This window comes from Pleuronectes platessa, chromosome 8 (assembly GCF_947347685.1).
Source record: "Pleuronectes platessa chromosome 8, fPlePla1.1, whole genome shotgun sequence".
NCBI lineage: Eukaryota > Metazoa > Chordata > Actinopteri > Pleuronectiformes > Pleuronectidae > Pleuronectes > Pleuronectes platessa.
Genome location: NC_070633.1, coordinates 20,647,268 through 20,665,216, shown reverse-complemented (window position 1 = coordinate 20,665,216; position 17,949 = coordinate 20,647,268). Strand labels below are relative to the sequence as shown.

The 17,949-nt window shown below is 40.8% G+C and overlaps 1 protein-coding gene and 1 pseudogene across 1 annotated transcript; one reads left to right on the top strand and one right to left on the bottom strand.

The window, feature by feature from the left end:
* Nucleotides 1-1,139: 1,139 nt before the first annotated feature.
* On the bottom strand, nucleotides 1,140-4,165 carry LOC128445621 (uncharacterized; annotated as a pseudogene).
* A 6,796-nt stretch (nucleotides 4,166-10,961) lies between these two features.
* Nucleotides 10,962-17,700, top strand: adgrg4a (adhesion G protein-coupled receptor G4a). The gene is made up of 14 exons (XM_053428368.1): nucleotides 10,962-11,070; nucleotides 11,144-11,273; nucleotides 11,989-12,095; nucleotides 12,203-12,419; nucleotides 12,500-12,665; nucleotides 13,423-13,566; nucleotides 14,247-14,378; nucleotides 14,472-14,517; nucleotides 14,730-14,833; nucleotides 15,665-15,786; nucleotides 16,005-16,273; nucleotides 16,791-16,896; nucleotides 17,287-17,567; nucleotides 17,684-17,700. The coding sequence occupies exons 2-14, from the start codon at nucleotides 11,230-11,232 to the stop codon at nucleotides 17,698-17,700; spliced, it is 1,755 nt and encodes a 584-aa protein (XP_053284343.1). The 5' UTR covers nucleotides 10,962-11,070; nucleotides 11,144-11,229.
* Nucleotides 17,701-17,949: the final 249 nt, after the last annotated feature.

Genomic DNA, 17,949 nt, shown 5'->3' with positions numbered 1-17,949 from the left:
TGAGTAGCTGCTGAATTTCCACTTTAGTCGACTGAAGGACACTGAATTGATTTGACATACAAACAAGTAGCAGAATTACCTCAAAACTCTCCTCAGGTACAGTTCTACAGTCAAAAGTAGTCCGAATGGGCCAAATTCTACAGAGTAGTGGATCATCTGTTCCATTCACGATCTACGCGAGGGGGGGGGAGTGTTTGAAATATATTGGACACATTTGCTATGTTGATCACGAGCGCCACCAAGCGATTATAGTTAGTTATTGAATGTACACTGGGAAAAAAAAGTATCTCCACAAGAGAAGATCAGAACATCAGCAAATCAAACGTACAGTAGATACAGTTAAAAAATATACAGGAGACTTTCATGGTACAAGAGTGTTTACTTGAACAAACTAAGTACTTTCATATGACATGTTTTTCATTATGGTTCTCAAAGTCAGTTTTTCAGACAAGATGGAAATAGATTTAAAGAGAAGACACCAAACCTCACTGACAATGTGTCCATCGTTATCCTTTGAGTTTGCTTTGAAAAGTAGCGATGAAACGAACCTTACCGGATTTAACGTGCTGAAGAATCTGCAGAGCTGGAGATCAAGAAAAATGTTCAGCTGGCAAACGTCTCCCAGTGAGAGAATAACACATTTTCTCAGGGCTCTATGTTCCTTCTCTTGCTATGAACACTGTTCCCTCTGTCCAGGTCGGTCTCACATGCTCGAGCCAGAGGGCCTCTCCTCTATTTTACACAGTAAACAGGAAGCAACCCCGCTTGGTTGGTTCAGTCCCAATGACCTGGAGATTGTGTTATTTAACACGCAAAGCACAAATAATGACTTATACCGTCTGTGCGGTTTAGTCAGTCTCATGGCTTCTATTATCATGATTGATTAATTCAGGTGGAACCAATAAAGTGGGCTAACAAAGTATTGGAAGTCTCTTTGATGTTAATTTCATGCCTTTTATATCTACTTACAGTAATATCCCACTTCACGCAAAATCAATTTATTTCAGGACAAAGAGCATCAGTGTGTCTCAAGGGAGACGTGTCAGGAGCATCGGGCGACCCGGCTGGTAACACAGTCATCACGCAAAGTGGGTCAGAAATACTATACAGCTGGAGTCATGGCAACGCATCCTCAGGGGCTAAGTGGTCACTTGTTCAACCACAGCCCTGTGTGTCCTAGCAACAACCTCAGGATTAGGCAGGGGTGCTGCGGCCTGGGCCAGCGGGGGCAGCAGCGTGGAGGTGGAGGTGCGCAGGTACTGGAAGAGGTCATGGAAGCCTCAGAGATGAGGGACGACCTGAGGCGGGACAGCCAGGGACCGCCCCAGTCCCCTCAACGCCGTCTTGTCGTCCTCAGAGTCGAGGAGCAGGGACAAGTCCTGGACTGAGTCGTAGTCGAGCGCCTCGACACCGTCACCTGGACAGAGTCAGAATGAGGACAGGGAATCAGGCAGGAACTCAAGAAAGGGTCCCTGCTGATGGAGGCCATTCAACAGGATGGTGCCTCCTACCCGGCTTACGGGCGGCTGTGGCTGAGGGGTAGAGTGGTCGTCCTCCAACCTGAAGGTCGGCAGTTCGATCCCCAGTCTGACCCATCTGCATGCCGAAGTGTCCTTGGGCAAGATGCTGAACCCTGAATGCCCCACCCCCCCCATAGAATATCAAAAGTGCTGTGAATAGATAAACCCAGAGGTTAAATTGAGCGGCCCTTTTATAGTCCAAACGAATAACTGCTATGTTTGCTTTGTCTTATTGAAAACATACACACCTTGAGCCTTCTCCCATATCGTCTGCAGCTTGTCCTCCACCTGATGTTAACATAGAAAAGAAACAAGAAAAGACAAAGATACGGTTTATCCTGATGTTATCCTTGAAATAAACTGTTATTACTTCCGAATGTATTTAATTTAAAGTCAGAGTAAAAAACAAAATCATTCCCACTTACAGCTTTTATGATAAGCACATTTGAAAGTATGTTTGATTTTAGGATCTCATGTGGATTTTGAATAAAGCATAAAGAGTTTTTAACAGCAACCGTATATCTTATTTATGGGACAATGAAAAAGAAAGGAGCATGCACTGTAAATCAGATTTTGTTCCAATTCCTGCCATGACCCAGACAATAAGTTCTATTTGTCCTGTGTATTTCACCTCGTCTGAGGAGAAGCAGCTGCTTTTCTGTTCCTCCTGTGGGATGTTCTCTGTCTGCTGACCAGAGGGCTTGATGTTGGTGGTGACATTAATCACAATAGAAGTAGGATGCGTTTCATTCCCATGGTTCAGTGAGTTCAGGCCTCTGGGAACAGATGCCATTTATATAAATAATTAGTTACGGTCTGGTTTGATGAGTAATAATTCAGTAAGTGCTATTTGCAGAAAACCTTGAAAGAAACTCCTCCTGTGAAGGCGTCTCTGAGAGTTTCTGCAGCCCCTCAGGTCCAGGACAAAGGTCTGGAATCTGCTCTGGATTTAGCAACAAGTTTATATAATGCACATCTAGCAAACAGGAGTCAGATTGGAGAGAAGGAGAAGAGACATCAAACAGAATATGTCTAACTCACTGCATTTCTCGGCAGTCAGGAGGAAAGCCCAAAGCAGCAGAGCGATGAGGAAAACAGAGGAAGCTGCTGCTGAACCAATCAGGATCACTGAAACGTCCTCTTCCTTTACTCCTTGATTGAACAAGAATCTGTCTAGTCAAACTGAAAAGAATAAAGTAATGAAAATCCACAGGGTCACTCACTCTTATTCAGGTTCTTTGTTTATTTGAAAAGTGACATCACCGTCTTATCAGAGAATAACACTTGCAAATCTTCATTTACAACATGTTGCCATAAAACTCTTCATACAACGTTATTAACATAGTTGTCTACACTGTCGTTCGGTCCCTGGTTTATCACTGGATCTTACCTGCCTTCGAGCCCTGAGCTATGGAAAGCAAACACTCTTTATGGACGGTGTCATGGCTGTGACACGGCACACAGGACGGCTCAACTTCCCCAGTCACACTCCGGAGTTCATAACACCTGCATGCACCACCCCAGTTTTACATAAAGACGAGAGGGACGCACAGTACAGAGTCAGAAAAGAAAAGAAAGTGAAAGATAAAAAAGTTGCAGACCACTGTGATGTGTCATGTTACCTCTGAGAGCTGTTCTCCAGGTCCACATGCAGGACACTCAACACATGTGGCATTAGGGTTTAGGAACTTTGTCTGATCACAGCTCAGCTCAGACGGCACCTGAACATTCTGAACCTGAGGAAGTACACATGTAAAATAATCAGAGGGAACATTTAATTATAGAGTTATAGAAACCGGTATTTCTTAAAACAAATGAAACTGCAGTTATTTCATTTAAATCCGCTTCTTTTAAAACGTCCTCCAATCGAGTGTCTATAGATTCCAGAAAAAATACTTTAAACAAGTTTGTTTGCATCGAAAACAAGTTGAGAATTACCTACAAAAATTTGGATTGCACATAAAGTAAATTGTAGTAAAAAGTACAAAGTGGCATGAAATGTAAATACTCAAATACAATATCTCAATATGTTACTGTAATACAGTGACTAAGTGAATGTACTCTGTACTTTGCCTTCTCAGGTACTTAGTTATTTAAAAAATGGATTATCGGTCAATAAAACAACATCACACAGTCAAGAGAAACTGCTTTAATGCTCAGACTTACCATAAAAAGAGCAACATAGAGACACAACCCTACAAAAAAAATGTCCATGTCCTTTTCTTCTCTGAAATTGTAATCCTAAAAAAGTATGTGTTCTCATTTGAAAGCAATCTTAAAAGTTTTCTCATGAACAATACTTAGATAGCTAACATCAAAACCTAAAAGTGACCAAAACCTATTTGAAAAGTTTCAAATCTGTAAAAGCAGTGCATCCTTCCCAGCGTGCCTCCCTCCAAGCTGCTCCTCATTCAGCAGAGGAAGACAAAAGTGGGAAAGATCTTTGGGAATCCCCCTCATTCTACATCACATGTGACGCAAGACAGCCACTCAGGTCCCCCCCCCCCCCCCCCCCACCTGGGCACCTCACGTCACACCTGGTCTTCTGACGTTACCTCTGGGGAACCCGCTTGTTTCGGCCGCAGCTCCTGCAGACATGGAGGGAAGGAGGAGGAAGAGGAGGAGGGAAGGGTATTCAGATACATGAATGAGAGCCTTGTTAAGACAGCTGTTTCCAACAAGGATACTTTGTGCGAGTGAAACAAAGTCACTTATCTATTATTTTGAGCTCTTGCTGACTCCACAGAGGAGAGACAAGCTGAAGGTGACGGGCTGCGAATCATTAAACGCCTCCCAAAGTGCAGCCGGGTTGCTACAATATCGCTTTTTACTACTTTGTGGAAGCAATGAGCCATAAAGCTAAGAAAAAACATCCTGTCTTCCCTTGTTGAAAGATTTCAACGCCCTGACAGGATATTGCTGGTTTAGAAAAGGTTGAGATATTGACATACATTGGCTGTTTGAATTGTGAAGGCTTAAAGGAAGGCTGCACTGTGGACTTATACTGTATACCTTTCACAGACATGGTCACAGTGTATCTCACACAGGGAAGAAAATTTGATCTGTTTGAACGCTTATCACCTGTAAAAAACAAGAGCAGTGGAAGAACATAGTTTCTGGTTTTAGCGTCATGTGTAAGTTAACACAGGGTGAACAGTACAATGGAAAGTGGTGTATTTAGAGCAATAATTAAATCAAATGAAAACAATTTGTACATTTAAATTACATACAAGTCAAGGATGCAAGTGTCGAAACCAAAGTGACAAGTGTAAACTGTACAGGAATATGTAAGTCAACGTACATTTTCTGCATATCTGGCACATTACTGTGTTTAAAGAATAAATACCCATCACGTAAACCAAGAAATACTTTTTTCATAAGCAGCATTTAAAGAAGCAGTGTTTTGCATCTACTACTGTATTATTAAACATCCATCCCCACGCAGAAGGAATCTAGAAGCTCTGACTACAGCCCCCACACATAAAGCGTGTCATGTCTTATTACATCTGTGTCATCAACATCTACACAAACAAGGGTGTGTGTCAAAGACGGAATGTTTCTCAACAACCTAAACTCTTGTCTTTGAACTTTAAGCCTCAGGAGGATCATTATTCATTCAAACTCTCGATGAGCCGCTGAACCCCGAAGCACCACAACCAGGTGATTTCACACTGAGCACAGAACTCCTCAATGTGTGAACCAGAGAGATCTTGAGATTCACTTCTGCAAAGGGTTTCACAAAGTCACGGTTCTAGTGTTATCTCCTGTGTCAGTTATGTTTATTGCCAGATTAATGAGTAACTCTAGTGAGAGGGCGTGGAGGTCTTCTTATAGAGAAGTGAGGTGACACCGCTCAGCAGACTCATTGCTCGGGCAGCTTTGTGTGAACTGATTTTGATCGATTGATTAATTTCTTACTGAACATCTTATATTTTGGAATTGACCAAATCAGGGAGGAAGCATGGTAAGTCTCACTTGTTGATTTAGCCGCACAGATTCCTTCAACGTAGTGAATCATAATGAAAACATCTGTTTATTTATTCTCACCTCTCAGCGGATGACCAGCTGACTGACACTGAAAACCCGGAGTTTATTTTAAGTTGCAGTCATGGACTCCCGGTCTCCACTGACCGTCTGTCTGTACATACAGCTGTCAGTGTGTCTTCTGGGTTCTAGTAAGATTTCAGAACATTTCAATTATTTCAAAGAGCTTGATAATGTTTAAAGTTGTGGAAAATATTAGAGAGAATGAATACAAACCACATCAGAATCAGAATCAGAATTTTTTATTTGCCAAGTATATTTGCACATACAGGAAATTGCCTTGTGTGGTTGGTGCACTGTACATAAAACAACAATATAAAAAAATAATATATAGAACATTCTGTCTTTTTATTCTGTTTTTTTTAGTTTTTTAATTATTAAAATCTTGAGTTTGACATGAGATTAGACTTCACACATTTAAGATTTGACTGTGATCTCATATTAAGTAGTTTAAACCTTTCTGTGTCTTTTCAACATTACAAGCTGCCTCCGCCACCACCAGCCTGTGGGGTAAGAAAGTCCAATTCAACGGTCGTCCTTGCATTTGGCAGCTACAGCCAGGTGTCGTGGTGCCGGCCCTCGAGGAGCTGAGTGTGTGCCTGCTCGTACGCCGCAGTGTTGCAACCGAGTGGACAGGGTTCGTGTACAAAGCGCCGGGAGGTAAAAGAATAGAGCTGGGACTCGGGGGCTCAGGTTCAGAGCTGACGGTGTGGCTGTTCGGAGAGAGAGAGCCTCTGCTCTTGGAACTGAAAGTCAAAGAGTGGTACTCTGTGTGTCTCACCTGGTCGGGCAGAGCTCGGAGGCTGAGGACCTACATTAATGGAACCCTTCTGCATGAGGCCCCTGTGAATCCTAACCTACCCCAACAGCTGGCCCCAAACGGCACACTCACTCTGGGGGTTTCTCATAATGTGAATACAAATGGGGAGTTGCAGGCAGAGAGCGGGAACAACCTGCTGGGGGAGATCGGTCGGTTCAGGATCTGGTCCAGAGAGTGGAGTGCTGAGAAGCTGAGTGGGCAGAGCTGTGCAGATGGAGACGTGGTGAGATGGGACCAGCGGCAGTGGAAACACGGCTGCCCTCCTGTGCCTGACAACAGCCTACACTGTGGTAATTACATTGGGAACTATTTATGTTGCATTGCATGGTTGTCCAGTTCAAACTTCCCTGGAGTTAAAGGTTCAGTGTGTAGAATTTAGTGACATCTAGTGGTGAAGTTGCATATTGCATCCTCACCTCACCCTCCCCTTCCAAACATGAAAGAGAACCTGTGCTATCCTTCAGTTGTCATAAACTCAAAAGGTGTTTAGTTTGTCCAGTCTGGGCTACTGTAAAAAACATGAAGGCCTCCTTAGAGAAGACCCACTCTTTATGTAAATATAAAGTATTTAAATGCAAAAGGTCCACTCTAGTGAAAAGAAAACAACAAATTGTACAATTTATACGAAGAAACACACAAGTAACAACATCACTAGGATTATTTTATTTTATATTTTATATTCTGCAGAAAGATCCCTTTCACTTAAATCTTACAAAGTGAACCTTTAAGAAATGTATTTAGCTGTTTGAGTTTAAAGGAAAGGAACATCTTCAAGAGTTCAGCAATACCTTGTTTGAAAACCCTGTTGATTATACTTGATTGATTAACATTTTTTATTTGGAACTGTTCCTCATATTCTTTTTTTCTTTTTGATTAGCTTGGTCTCGCTACAAAATCCAAATGTGGACATTCATTGTTCACGCCGTGGAGCCTGGAAACTGTGTTGTCTCCCCGAAGGGAGTCACTAGAGGCTGGGTATGAAGAATTTGCTGAATATTCCAATAAGATTTCAACAGTCAGATTTGCCTTTCAGAATAATGTACCTGTTGTCACCTCTCATCAGCTGGAGAGCATTTTCCCTCGCACCATTTCTGTCCATGACATCTCCGTGTCTTCCCAAAGGTAAAGCCATTCTTTTAAAGCTCAAATTACAAAGTACTTGTAAATACTTCCCACCGCTTTGAACTTAGGTTTGAGGTGCAAAGGTGACTGTTGCATTTCAAGGCTACATGTAATGTATATTCTGAACATGTCTGTAATTTCTGTTATCTGTGCTCCCGTACAGCCGCAGCTGCCCTGTGGTTAATGATTCTGCAGCTCTGCATGTGCGACAGCCTCAGGTACATGTCAACAGTCCTCAGTTGGATTTTCCATGGAAGCAATATCCTCAAATACTTGAGCTGATTAGAGACTAGAATAATTAAAACTAATCAAAAAGGAGAGATTGTTATTGGCTGTATCAAGTGAATTGTTTTTAATCTTAAACTGGCAGGATTATGCCGAATAACCATAAAGCTTGGTGGACGTTTGGCGGGTCAGGGAGGAATTCATAAAACTTTGGATCATTGCAGGACATCATTTTTCCATATTTTCAATGATTTCTCAGAGAATGATTTTGATCTTAATGAAAAAAAAATGTCATGTTTAGGCTGATATATACATTTGTATTCATGAAATTTGTTGCAAATCCAAAAATCTAGTCAACTTAAATATGGTTTGATAAGGGGACTGTTGGGCCTTGGTGGAGGTTTGTCCTCTGCTGAGTGTTATTCTAGTTTTCTAAGTGAATGAATTTCGTATGAGAACATTGATGTGAGCTGAACGGCAGGTGTTTGTGAATCACAATAAGAACAACCAGGTGTAATCGAATGAGTAACCTTGTAATGAAGAGACGTGTGTTTCCAGGGATCAACAGCGTCACCAGACTCCCTCTGTGATAAGTGGTGAGAAGAAATCAACACCTACAAAAACCGAAGTTCACGATCATTGCACTGTTAACATGTAGATTTAACTTGTGTTCTTGTGTTCAACCCCCAGTTTCCGCTGTGACGTCAATGTGAATGTGAATCCTGCCGCCAACGTAGAAGAAGTTCAGACGGACATTACTTCTCTGCTGAGTTTGACCTTCTCTTACAACTTCTTCAACCTGTCAGCTGACCCTACCAGCATCATGGTACTTCCTGTGGGTATGTACAGTCTGTGAAGCACATACTCTGTTGTGTTTAGTGGATTACGTCCATCAAAGATTAACCGCACACGCATTTGTATAGCTATTGTCAAGTGAATAAAATAAACATTGTGTAGCTGCACTGATGAAAACAAGGAGTGAGGTCGAGCCAGAGGTTACATTTCTGAGTGAAGTCTCTAAAAGTACCTATAATAGAAGACAAGAAATTTATGTTTTCTCATTATTGCAGAATTCAAATCACTTAATTTTCACAATTCACTATTTTGAATCTAGATTGTTAGTTGAATGTTTTTTTCTTGCAGCTTTTGTTATTCATGATTTCATGTGTTTCTTTCAGAGTCCTTCCCTGTAGTATCAGAACCACCGACAGCTGTCACTACTACTGCATCTACATCAGGTGAGCGTGCGAGAAGGAATACGTTTATCTACAGTGACAGCACTGACTTTCCTTTCATAAATAAGGTGAAAGATATTTTGTCCGTGCTGTTCTTTTCTTGTAATGTATGTCATTTATTTTCTCAGAAACAGGTCCAACTCAAAGTCGACCGGCTGGTCCCGCTAACGTGTCGACGACAGGAGATCCTTCAGATCGGAATTTGAGTGCCTGTCAGTTTATCAAGAAACTCAGATGAAACATGCGGGTTCATGCAGCTTCTTCTCTCCTGTTTCTGTTTCACTTTCACATCTTAGCTGGACAGTCCTCAAATCATTGCAGAGGAGCAGCATTTAAACAACAAATAACTAAAATCACAATAAGACAACTGAAGATGTTTAAAGTGCTGGTAACACACACAGAAATCAAAGAGCTCAACATGATGAAAACAAAATATGAGCAGCAGCAGTAAGAGTTCGATACAAACAAACAAGCTAGGACTGACTGACTGATGGATTGATTAATTTATTGATTGATTGATTGATTGATTGATTAACTGCTAATCTGGTCAATAGAAAATAAAGATGGACAACACCACAGCTCCCCGAAAGTACAGCCACAGGATCTTGGTCACCTCCTAGTGGTTTTCTTCATAGGTCATAAACCCTGCCTTTGCCATGTTAGTGGATGGGACATGGACCAAATTAAGTACACGTCAAGTAAACCTTTTTTTCAAGAATGTTTTCTGCCATTGTTTGTAGTTGTTATCAAACCGATGTTTGTTCAATGTTTATTTATAATTTAATGCTAGGAAAACAGTTTCAAACATCATGACTCACAGCTGAGAATGACTCTCAAGTGGCAGAGTAACGTCGGAACCCCTGTACCACGGCTCGAATGACCGATCCCTATTGGGAAAGTGGGAGGAAGTGGAGATGTGTCCTCCAGTTTAATATACAGTCTATGTTCTAGACGCATCTTGAGAATCAAGAGTGTTTATTTCACATAACATCCATTAAAAGACTTCAGTCAATGCAAACCTAACTCCATACCTAGCCATAACCACATCTCTTGTTTTATAAATGTTCTCTCCCAGAAAACCCTGACCGCATTGGCCTGGGGTTGACTCATTTTACGATTCTGTTAATTTTAAGAAAAAACAGTAACAGGAATTGGTCACGACCCTGTGGGGAGTCTGCACAGCACAAACAGATGTTTTGTCCCATAAATAGAGTTTGATTCAGAGTTGTTCTTTGAATTGTGTCATTATATGACATGGACCGTTTTATCCCCGCAGTCGGACCGGATACGTTCTTCAGAGTCAATATGACGTTACAGATGAATGGTGGCCCCACGAAGCCAAAGGTTATCATTCAGAAATGGGTAAGAGACAGTGACTCACACTATTATCACCCAAAAAAAATTGTGTTCACTGAATTGTTATCTCCTGGGATAAGGTGAAAGAATCACTGGAGGTGAATGGCACCATGATTGTACTGAATCTCGTCATAAAGGAGAAAGTCGGCCGGTGGGTGGATTCAATTATTTTTGCATAACAAACATTCTGTTTTTGATTTTTCTAATTTTAAAGCTCTGATTTCTTATATATTCATCTGTATTATTCAATAGGAACATGGACCAAAACAGTAAACTGACAGTGAGTATGTTGTTCAACATCAATATGTAAAGACAATATAAGTGCATGTTATTTTAGAGTTTGGGTTAACCCTAGGAAAAACATCTCACACTGCTTTAAACACATGATAATTACTAGTCTTCTTCTCTCTGGTTCCTTTTTTTTAGATTTCCTATCAACGACAAAAACAGTAGGTGACTGAAAATAGAAAATGATTATTTTAAAAGCTACCTGCACTGCCTGTTTGACATTACTGCATTGTCAATTTAATTAGTTTTCCATTCAGAAATGACTTAATTAAAGCACTGTGGTTGTCAGCAGCACTAATTGTGTGTTTCCTTAACAGCTATTACTGCGCCTTCCATGTTCAGGAGTACAAAAAAAACAGTGTCGCAGAAATCATAACCTTCATTAATTCTGCACTGACGTCAAAGCACGAAAATGGCTCCGTTATTATTGAAGCTGTGGACTTGGCGATAAAGCAAATATGTAAGATCGATTTCTAGCTCAGATGAAAAGAGAAAGTTTGACTTTGACAACTAAAATGTTGTTTTTTTGTCAGTGCCAGAAAACTGTTTAGAAGAAACCAGAGTAACGATCTATGGAGAATATATTTGGCCTGCAGCATTTCCACAAGAACAGCAAGAGATGGTGTGCAGAAAACCTCCGTCAAAAAGAGCTCACAGGCTTTGGTAAGTCTTCACCAATTTCCTTTTACACAGCAGATTTGACCAAAGACAAATGGTCCCATTATAAAACGATGACCTAAAGACAACACGAAAAATCAATCCAAACACATCTTTATTAGCAGAGCTTATCACGCTGCACAAAATGATCTAATGTTTTATTGTTTGACAGTATTACATAGTGTCAACCAAATATTAATAAAGCATATCCTGGGTGATAGTTGAGATGGTGAGGAAATCACATTAAGGGCTTTATTCTCTCTAGCATGATGCTGAAGCGTCTGATCCGATCAAATTTGGGGAGAAAGTGTCTTTTCAAACTCCTCGACAGTATTAACTCGTTCGGATCTTTTGTTTCGTCTTTGTCCATGGAGACGGCCCAGCAAGACAAGACGTTCCCCTTGATTAAGATGTCCTGTTCCACGCGGCCCTCCCACTCTGCACACAAGCTCTCATACCCCACACACACATCAATTTCCTATCAGTGAATAATAAGAGTAATGAAAGGCTTCAGTCTTCCTCACATCATCCCTGCACTATCACTATCACTCAACAGGCAATGCAATACAGATAACGGGGTTTATGGCTTATTACTGGAACACAGGGTTGATGTTAAATGAGGCAATAATCCACATTGGGTAGAAACGGGTGATGATCTTACAAGCAGAGGAACCAAACTCAACAATTAACAAGAATGTCTCTGATTCTCCTCTGTTTTCAGCAAGTTAGACATTCAAACTGACATGACCAGCTGGGCTACGCCTGATATGAAGAACTGCAAGCAACTTGTGACCATGTCCGACCTTTTCAATATCACGGTCACCACTGGTAAGAGTATCACACACAGTCTGGTTCACTGCCTTTGTTTGTATACAAACATAATTAATTGCAATTACAGTAATCGTTAAACCATAAATGTTTTTATTGTTTTGTAGATAACGCTGCTGAGGTGGTGGACATTGTTCAGGACCTGGTGGACGTTGAGTTGAGTAACAGCTCCGTGCTCTCATACTTGGAGCTGGATTCCGTGGTGAGGAAGCTCAATGAAGTGGTTGATATCAGTGTCATCAAACCTGCTGTTGGGGCTGATATTGTCGATGTCATCGCTGTTATCCTGCTCTCTGAAACCAACGTCACACAAGTGGCTACAACGTAAGCAAAGAGGGAAGTGGGCATCCGTAAATCAGTAAATATGAACAAAAGAGTGTTAATCTGTCTCTCTTTTGTCAAAGAGTCCTCAAGCTGACGGACAGAATGGCAGACAATATGTTTTTCAGTGATCAATCTGTGAGTGTCACCGCTCCCTCACTGGCAATTTCCATGATCAACGTAGCTGCAGATGGATTCAAGGGCCTCACCTTCGGTGTGTCCTCAGTTTCTTCTCTCCTGGATCTGAAGGTAGAAAATCACAAATGTGATGTAATGAGGTGTCACAATTTTTACGAAACCAGCTGGTCCGTGATCTGCAAGAGCTGAAAAGATATATTGTTTTGATCAGACAATGGTTCAACAAATTCAATGTGTCATTTATGTCCTTGAATTAAAATTCAGGAAATGGAGTTAATAAACAGTCAATTTTATTAACTCAAGCCGCCACAGCTCATTAAACTTCAGTGAGAAAGCAAATGAGTCGACTTTAATACAATTTCTAAAATAATACATTCAGCTTGAATAGTAAATGCCATGTCGGCTAATAATTCACAAGTACAATCAGACTTTTATTCTGCCCCCACACCTCAAGGATGTGTTAAATTAACACATTATATTATATTATATTATACTGAATTACATCACAACAATCTGACACTGTTCCCATTTTGCATCTTGCATTTCACTTTTTACTTCACTTTTTATATCTTTTAACTATTATATATTTTTATATGTCTTATGTCTAAATAAATGTTACTTTGTATAAATATTAGAAAAAGGGAGTAAATAAGAAGTAAATAGTGAGTAAAAACATATTGTTTCTTTTATTGCTTTTCTTATGTGCGTTGTATTTATTGTGTTTTTATGTTTTTATGTTTCTATGTTCATTGTATGCACCAATAACCAGAGCAAATTCCTTGTAGGTGTAAACCTACTTGGCAATAAATACTTTCTGATTCTGATTCTGATTCTGATTATTATCTGTACTATTGTTTCTGATTTTCAGACATTTGTCAACTGGAATTTCGTGAGTGAACCACTTCCAGACACAGATGCAACCATCTCTCTGCCCTCTGAGCTCAACAGCTGTTTCACCAGAGACACAACTCGTGTTCAGTTTCAGTTCCATGGAACACCCGAGCTTTTTCAGGTACTCTCATTACACGACACTGAGGAAACTGCAGTAGCCATGCAGGCCACTTAATTCAAGAATACAACTGTGATATTCTTAAGAGATGACTTATTTTGTTGATAAGAATGTTGATAGTACAGTCATATCTGTAGGACTTAAATTAAGATGTAGCCAGGTGACAGTTAGCTTAGCTTAGCATAAAGACTGGAGACATGTGGGAAAAACTACCGTGGCTCTGTCTGATAACAAAATCCTCCTGACCTCTTACATTTCACCCATTTTGTTTGATTTAATTCAACGAACCAGATTCACTTGGGATTTGTTTCCGGTCTGGATGCAGAGTTAAGCTAAGAGGTTGCTGCTGTATGTATTCATGTTACATGTATTCACAAATATAAAAACGGGGTAACAATTCTTCTAATTAATCTCATCTCAGCGTGAAAGTGATTCAGCATATTCTCACAAACTATTTGTGTAAGAAACAACAAGAAAACTAATGTTGGATATTTGATATTTACAGTTAAACTTGTAACTTTCCCCACTTACAGAAAAATAATCAATCTTTTAAAATGACGAATCTCTATCTGCCTCTCTGCAGCATTGATCAATGACCTCAGTGAAACTTTACACCCTCTACCAACTTGCTGTGATTTATAGCCGTGCCACAGTTAATGTAACCTCTATTTGACTCCTACCAGGACACCACCAGCACAGCTCAGAGCCAGTGGACGCTGAACTCTTATATAGTATCTGCCAGCATCAATGACACTGACGTCAGCAACCTGAGTTATCCGGTGGTGGTGACACTCAGCCATCACAAACCCAAACTGGTGAGAAATGACTCCATTTTCAGTTCGGCAGTGAAAAGACACGTGTTTTTTTAAACTCCAAAGCCACCATCACTTCCTGTTTCTCTTTTACAGCCCGACGACAGGGTGCAGTGTATGTTTTGGGATTTCAGGAAGAACGGTGAGTTAGTCATCATTTATTGTCCAGGTTATATTTTATATGTTTACAGTTGGATTTAGAGCCAATTTTCTATGAAGGAGTGAGACCAAACAATCAAGGTCCATGTAGATGCCAGAGCCAATAAATGGAGTGTATCTTTGTTTGTTTGTGTTTTGTGTGTGTTTTGTGTATGTGTGTGTGTGTGTGTGTGTGTGTGTGTGTGTGTGTGTCAGGTGGACTGGGTGGTTGGAACGGCAGTGGTTGTGAAACCCGGAGTATTTCTCCTCATCAGACCAGCTGTCTCTGCGATCACCTCACAAATTTCGCGGTGCTCCTGGTGAGTCACTGATTTGCTTTTTATGAACTAATCAAAGAAACAAACAACAACAACATGAGGTGTTTAGTCTGGTGAGTGGCTCACTGCTGTGATGCAAGATGCTGATGTTACAGCTTTTTGATTCTACCACCAGGGTGCGCTCACATTTGGAAAAATGTAAACGTACAATGTGTCCTTTTCTGCCGCTAGTGGTCTGTAAGTGGGTCTGTGATGTCGGGAAATAACGCACGTTGTCGTTGGAGTTAACTTTGCCTGATTGGCTTTCCTTCGTTGTTTATCGTTGAGGTGTTTTTTAACTGGCAGATTATTGTCCTGAAGGCCTCCTTCTCTCCAAAACATATAAACCAGTTAATAAGCTAATAGAAGCAGTTTCACGTTAAATATTGTCCCCGGGGAGCTGTTAGCCAAACTGCTGCCAGGGATTGACTCACTTTTGGAGTCAGCCTCAAGTGGCCATTCAATGAACTACAGAGTTTGGGTATTGGCTTCAGTTGCCGCTTGCTGTTGACATTTGCTCGGCTTCATTCTCTCACAACTTATAAAAACATATGGGAGGTTTTTATTAGGAGACGAATTAGCATGAGGTGTTCTATTCAAGACAAACAGAGCTCTTAAGGGATGGCAGACAAACACAACACTGATTCAAAGGGTGACTAAGGATTGGTGGAATCATTTGTGATCATTTAAGTGCATAACTCAACCAAATATATAACACTAGTCAACGTTTTTTTTAGATATTTTGATGCAGAGATGTTACGTATTATACCTATAATCTTTGACCAATTCTGGCTTAAAATATAAGATTTGTCCTGTTTGTATTTGGTGTTTCAGGATGTGTCCAGAACTCCCATCAGTGAAGCCAACAGCTACATTCTGACTCTGATTTCATATCTTGGATGTGGGATATCCTCCATCTTTCTGGGTATCACTCTACTCACCTACCTGGTGTTTGAGTGAGTCGCATACACTGACAGTATAAGAGGCATCGTGCGTTAGCTACTTAAGTGATTCACTCTGTGGCATTTTAGAATTTGTTAATAAGCCTTAAAGCACTATTACCTACTCGCACCATCCTTAAAGATATTGAGATCTTAAGCGAGACTTCAGACTTGTCCTTGGTCCGTCTGTGTTTGTGTCCTCTCTCTCAACGTTTCCCACGCACACTCTTTAGGAAGCTGCGTCGGGACCACCCGTCTAAGATCCTCATCAACCTGTCAGCTGCTCTGCTGGGCCTGAGCATGCTCTTCCTCCTGGACTCCTGGTTCTCATCCTTCTCCAGCTACGGCCTGTGCATCGCCACCGGTGCAACGCTGCACTACTTCCTGCTGGCCTCGTTCACCTGGATGGGCCTGGAGGCCGTAAACATGTACCTCGCCCTGGTCAAGGTCTTCAACATCTATGTTCCCTCATACATCCTCAAGTTCTGCGCTGTAGGATGGGGTGAGCAGACACTGAGTACTCCTTACAGAAGAAAAGTTCAGGGTCTTTTGGCTCTAATTGGCTGTTTGGGTTCAGGACTGAAGTTTGATTGGTTGGGGCCGACTTTGTTTAAGAAACCTCAGATTAGAGATTTATTTGCCAATCATCTAAATTTTAAGCATCCTAGAAAGAACTTAAATTTAGAATAGGATATAGAATAGGGTGAATAGTTATTTATCATTTAAAATCTTTGCCCTGAATACTCTCTATATATGTTGAAGTCTACCTGTAGAACAATGTTTCTGTTTGAACGACACAAAGAACCAGATTACAGAGTGTGTTTCAGAAATGACACACAAAATAAAGCACAAAAGTGGCGTTTGACATTATCCAGGACTTTTGGCTGTAGAAAACAAACAAAATCTGGTGCAGTTAGGCTCCACTAAGAAAAAGTCAAAAAATCAGCGAGTTATTCTAGAATCTAAAGCAAAAATGATTATGTTAGGTTTACTACATGTATGTTTGTGTGTCTTCACAGGTGTTCCTCTGGTCGTAGTCGGTCTGGTGCTGGCAATAGATAAAGACGCTTACGGCAATGTTGTGGCTGAACAGGCTGCGAGCAGGGACCAGTCCACTGACCCATTGTAAGAAATGAGCAGCGGTGATCATCATGACTCGAATGATAGAAATTATAAAATCTCTTTGGTGCCTGATAAAATGTATGGAAGCAAAAAATGTACCAAGTCAAAGGAAAGCACTGTGAATGTGTTTATCCTCAAATAAATAAATAAAATTAAAAACGATAAGAAACTGAGAGCAAACACAGAGAGTAAAACAAGTAAAACCAATAAAACCATTTAAAAAAAGAGTGATTAAAAGCACTGGTATCTTAAGATCTTAAGCTCGGATTTGAATGTTCCAGGGATATTGAGGAAAATCCATAAAAACAACAAACAGACAAAAATCAAATGTAGTTGGTGACATTCATCATAAATCCCAGTGTAAATGACACGTCCGCTGGTTCCTCCCTCCAGCTGCTGGCTGCAGGATGACGTCTTCTTCTATGTGACCGTGGTGGCATTTGTTCTCCTGATCTTGTTGGGTAACATCGCCGTGTTCGTCGTGGTTCTGATCCAGATCAGGCGGATGAGAGCCAATAAGCCCTCAGCAAAGAGCATCGGCTCGCTGCATGATCTGAGGGCGGTGGCCAGTCTCACCGTCCTCTTGGGCCTCACGTGGTCAATGGGCTTCTTCTCCTTTGGGCCGGGCCGAATGGTCATGATGTACCTGTTCTCCATCCTCAACACTCTGCAGGGTAAATATCAGCTGAAGTGTTTTGTGGTTATTAGTCACAAAGGAGTGAAAAGTCATTTTCAACACGTGTGTAATTCTCTTAGTTCTCGCATGTATGTAATTTTGACTGCATTATAGACTCGGGGAGGTTTTGAAAATCCAATTTCTTCCCATCATGTTGTTCACGTGATTGATTTGACATTTACCACCGTGCTTCAAGTGCATTTATGGTTTATCACCATGGTTTTAAAAAAATTTCACAATCAGTTTCTTCAATTCAATTCGCCATATAATGATGGGTTTCTCGTTTCTTGACAAAATGTGAGGGCTGCAATAGCAATATGATGAAATTATATAATCAAAAGACTTTAGAGAAATAGAAAAAGAATAAAGACAACACTTCA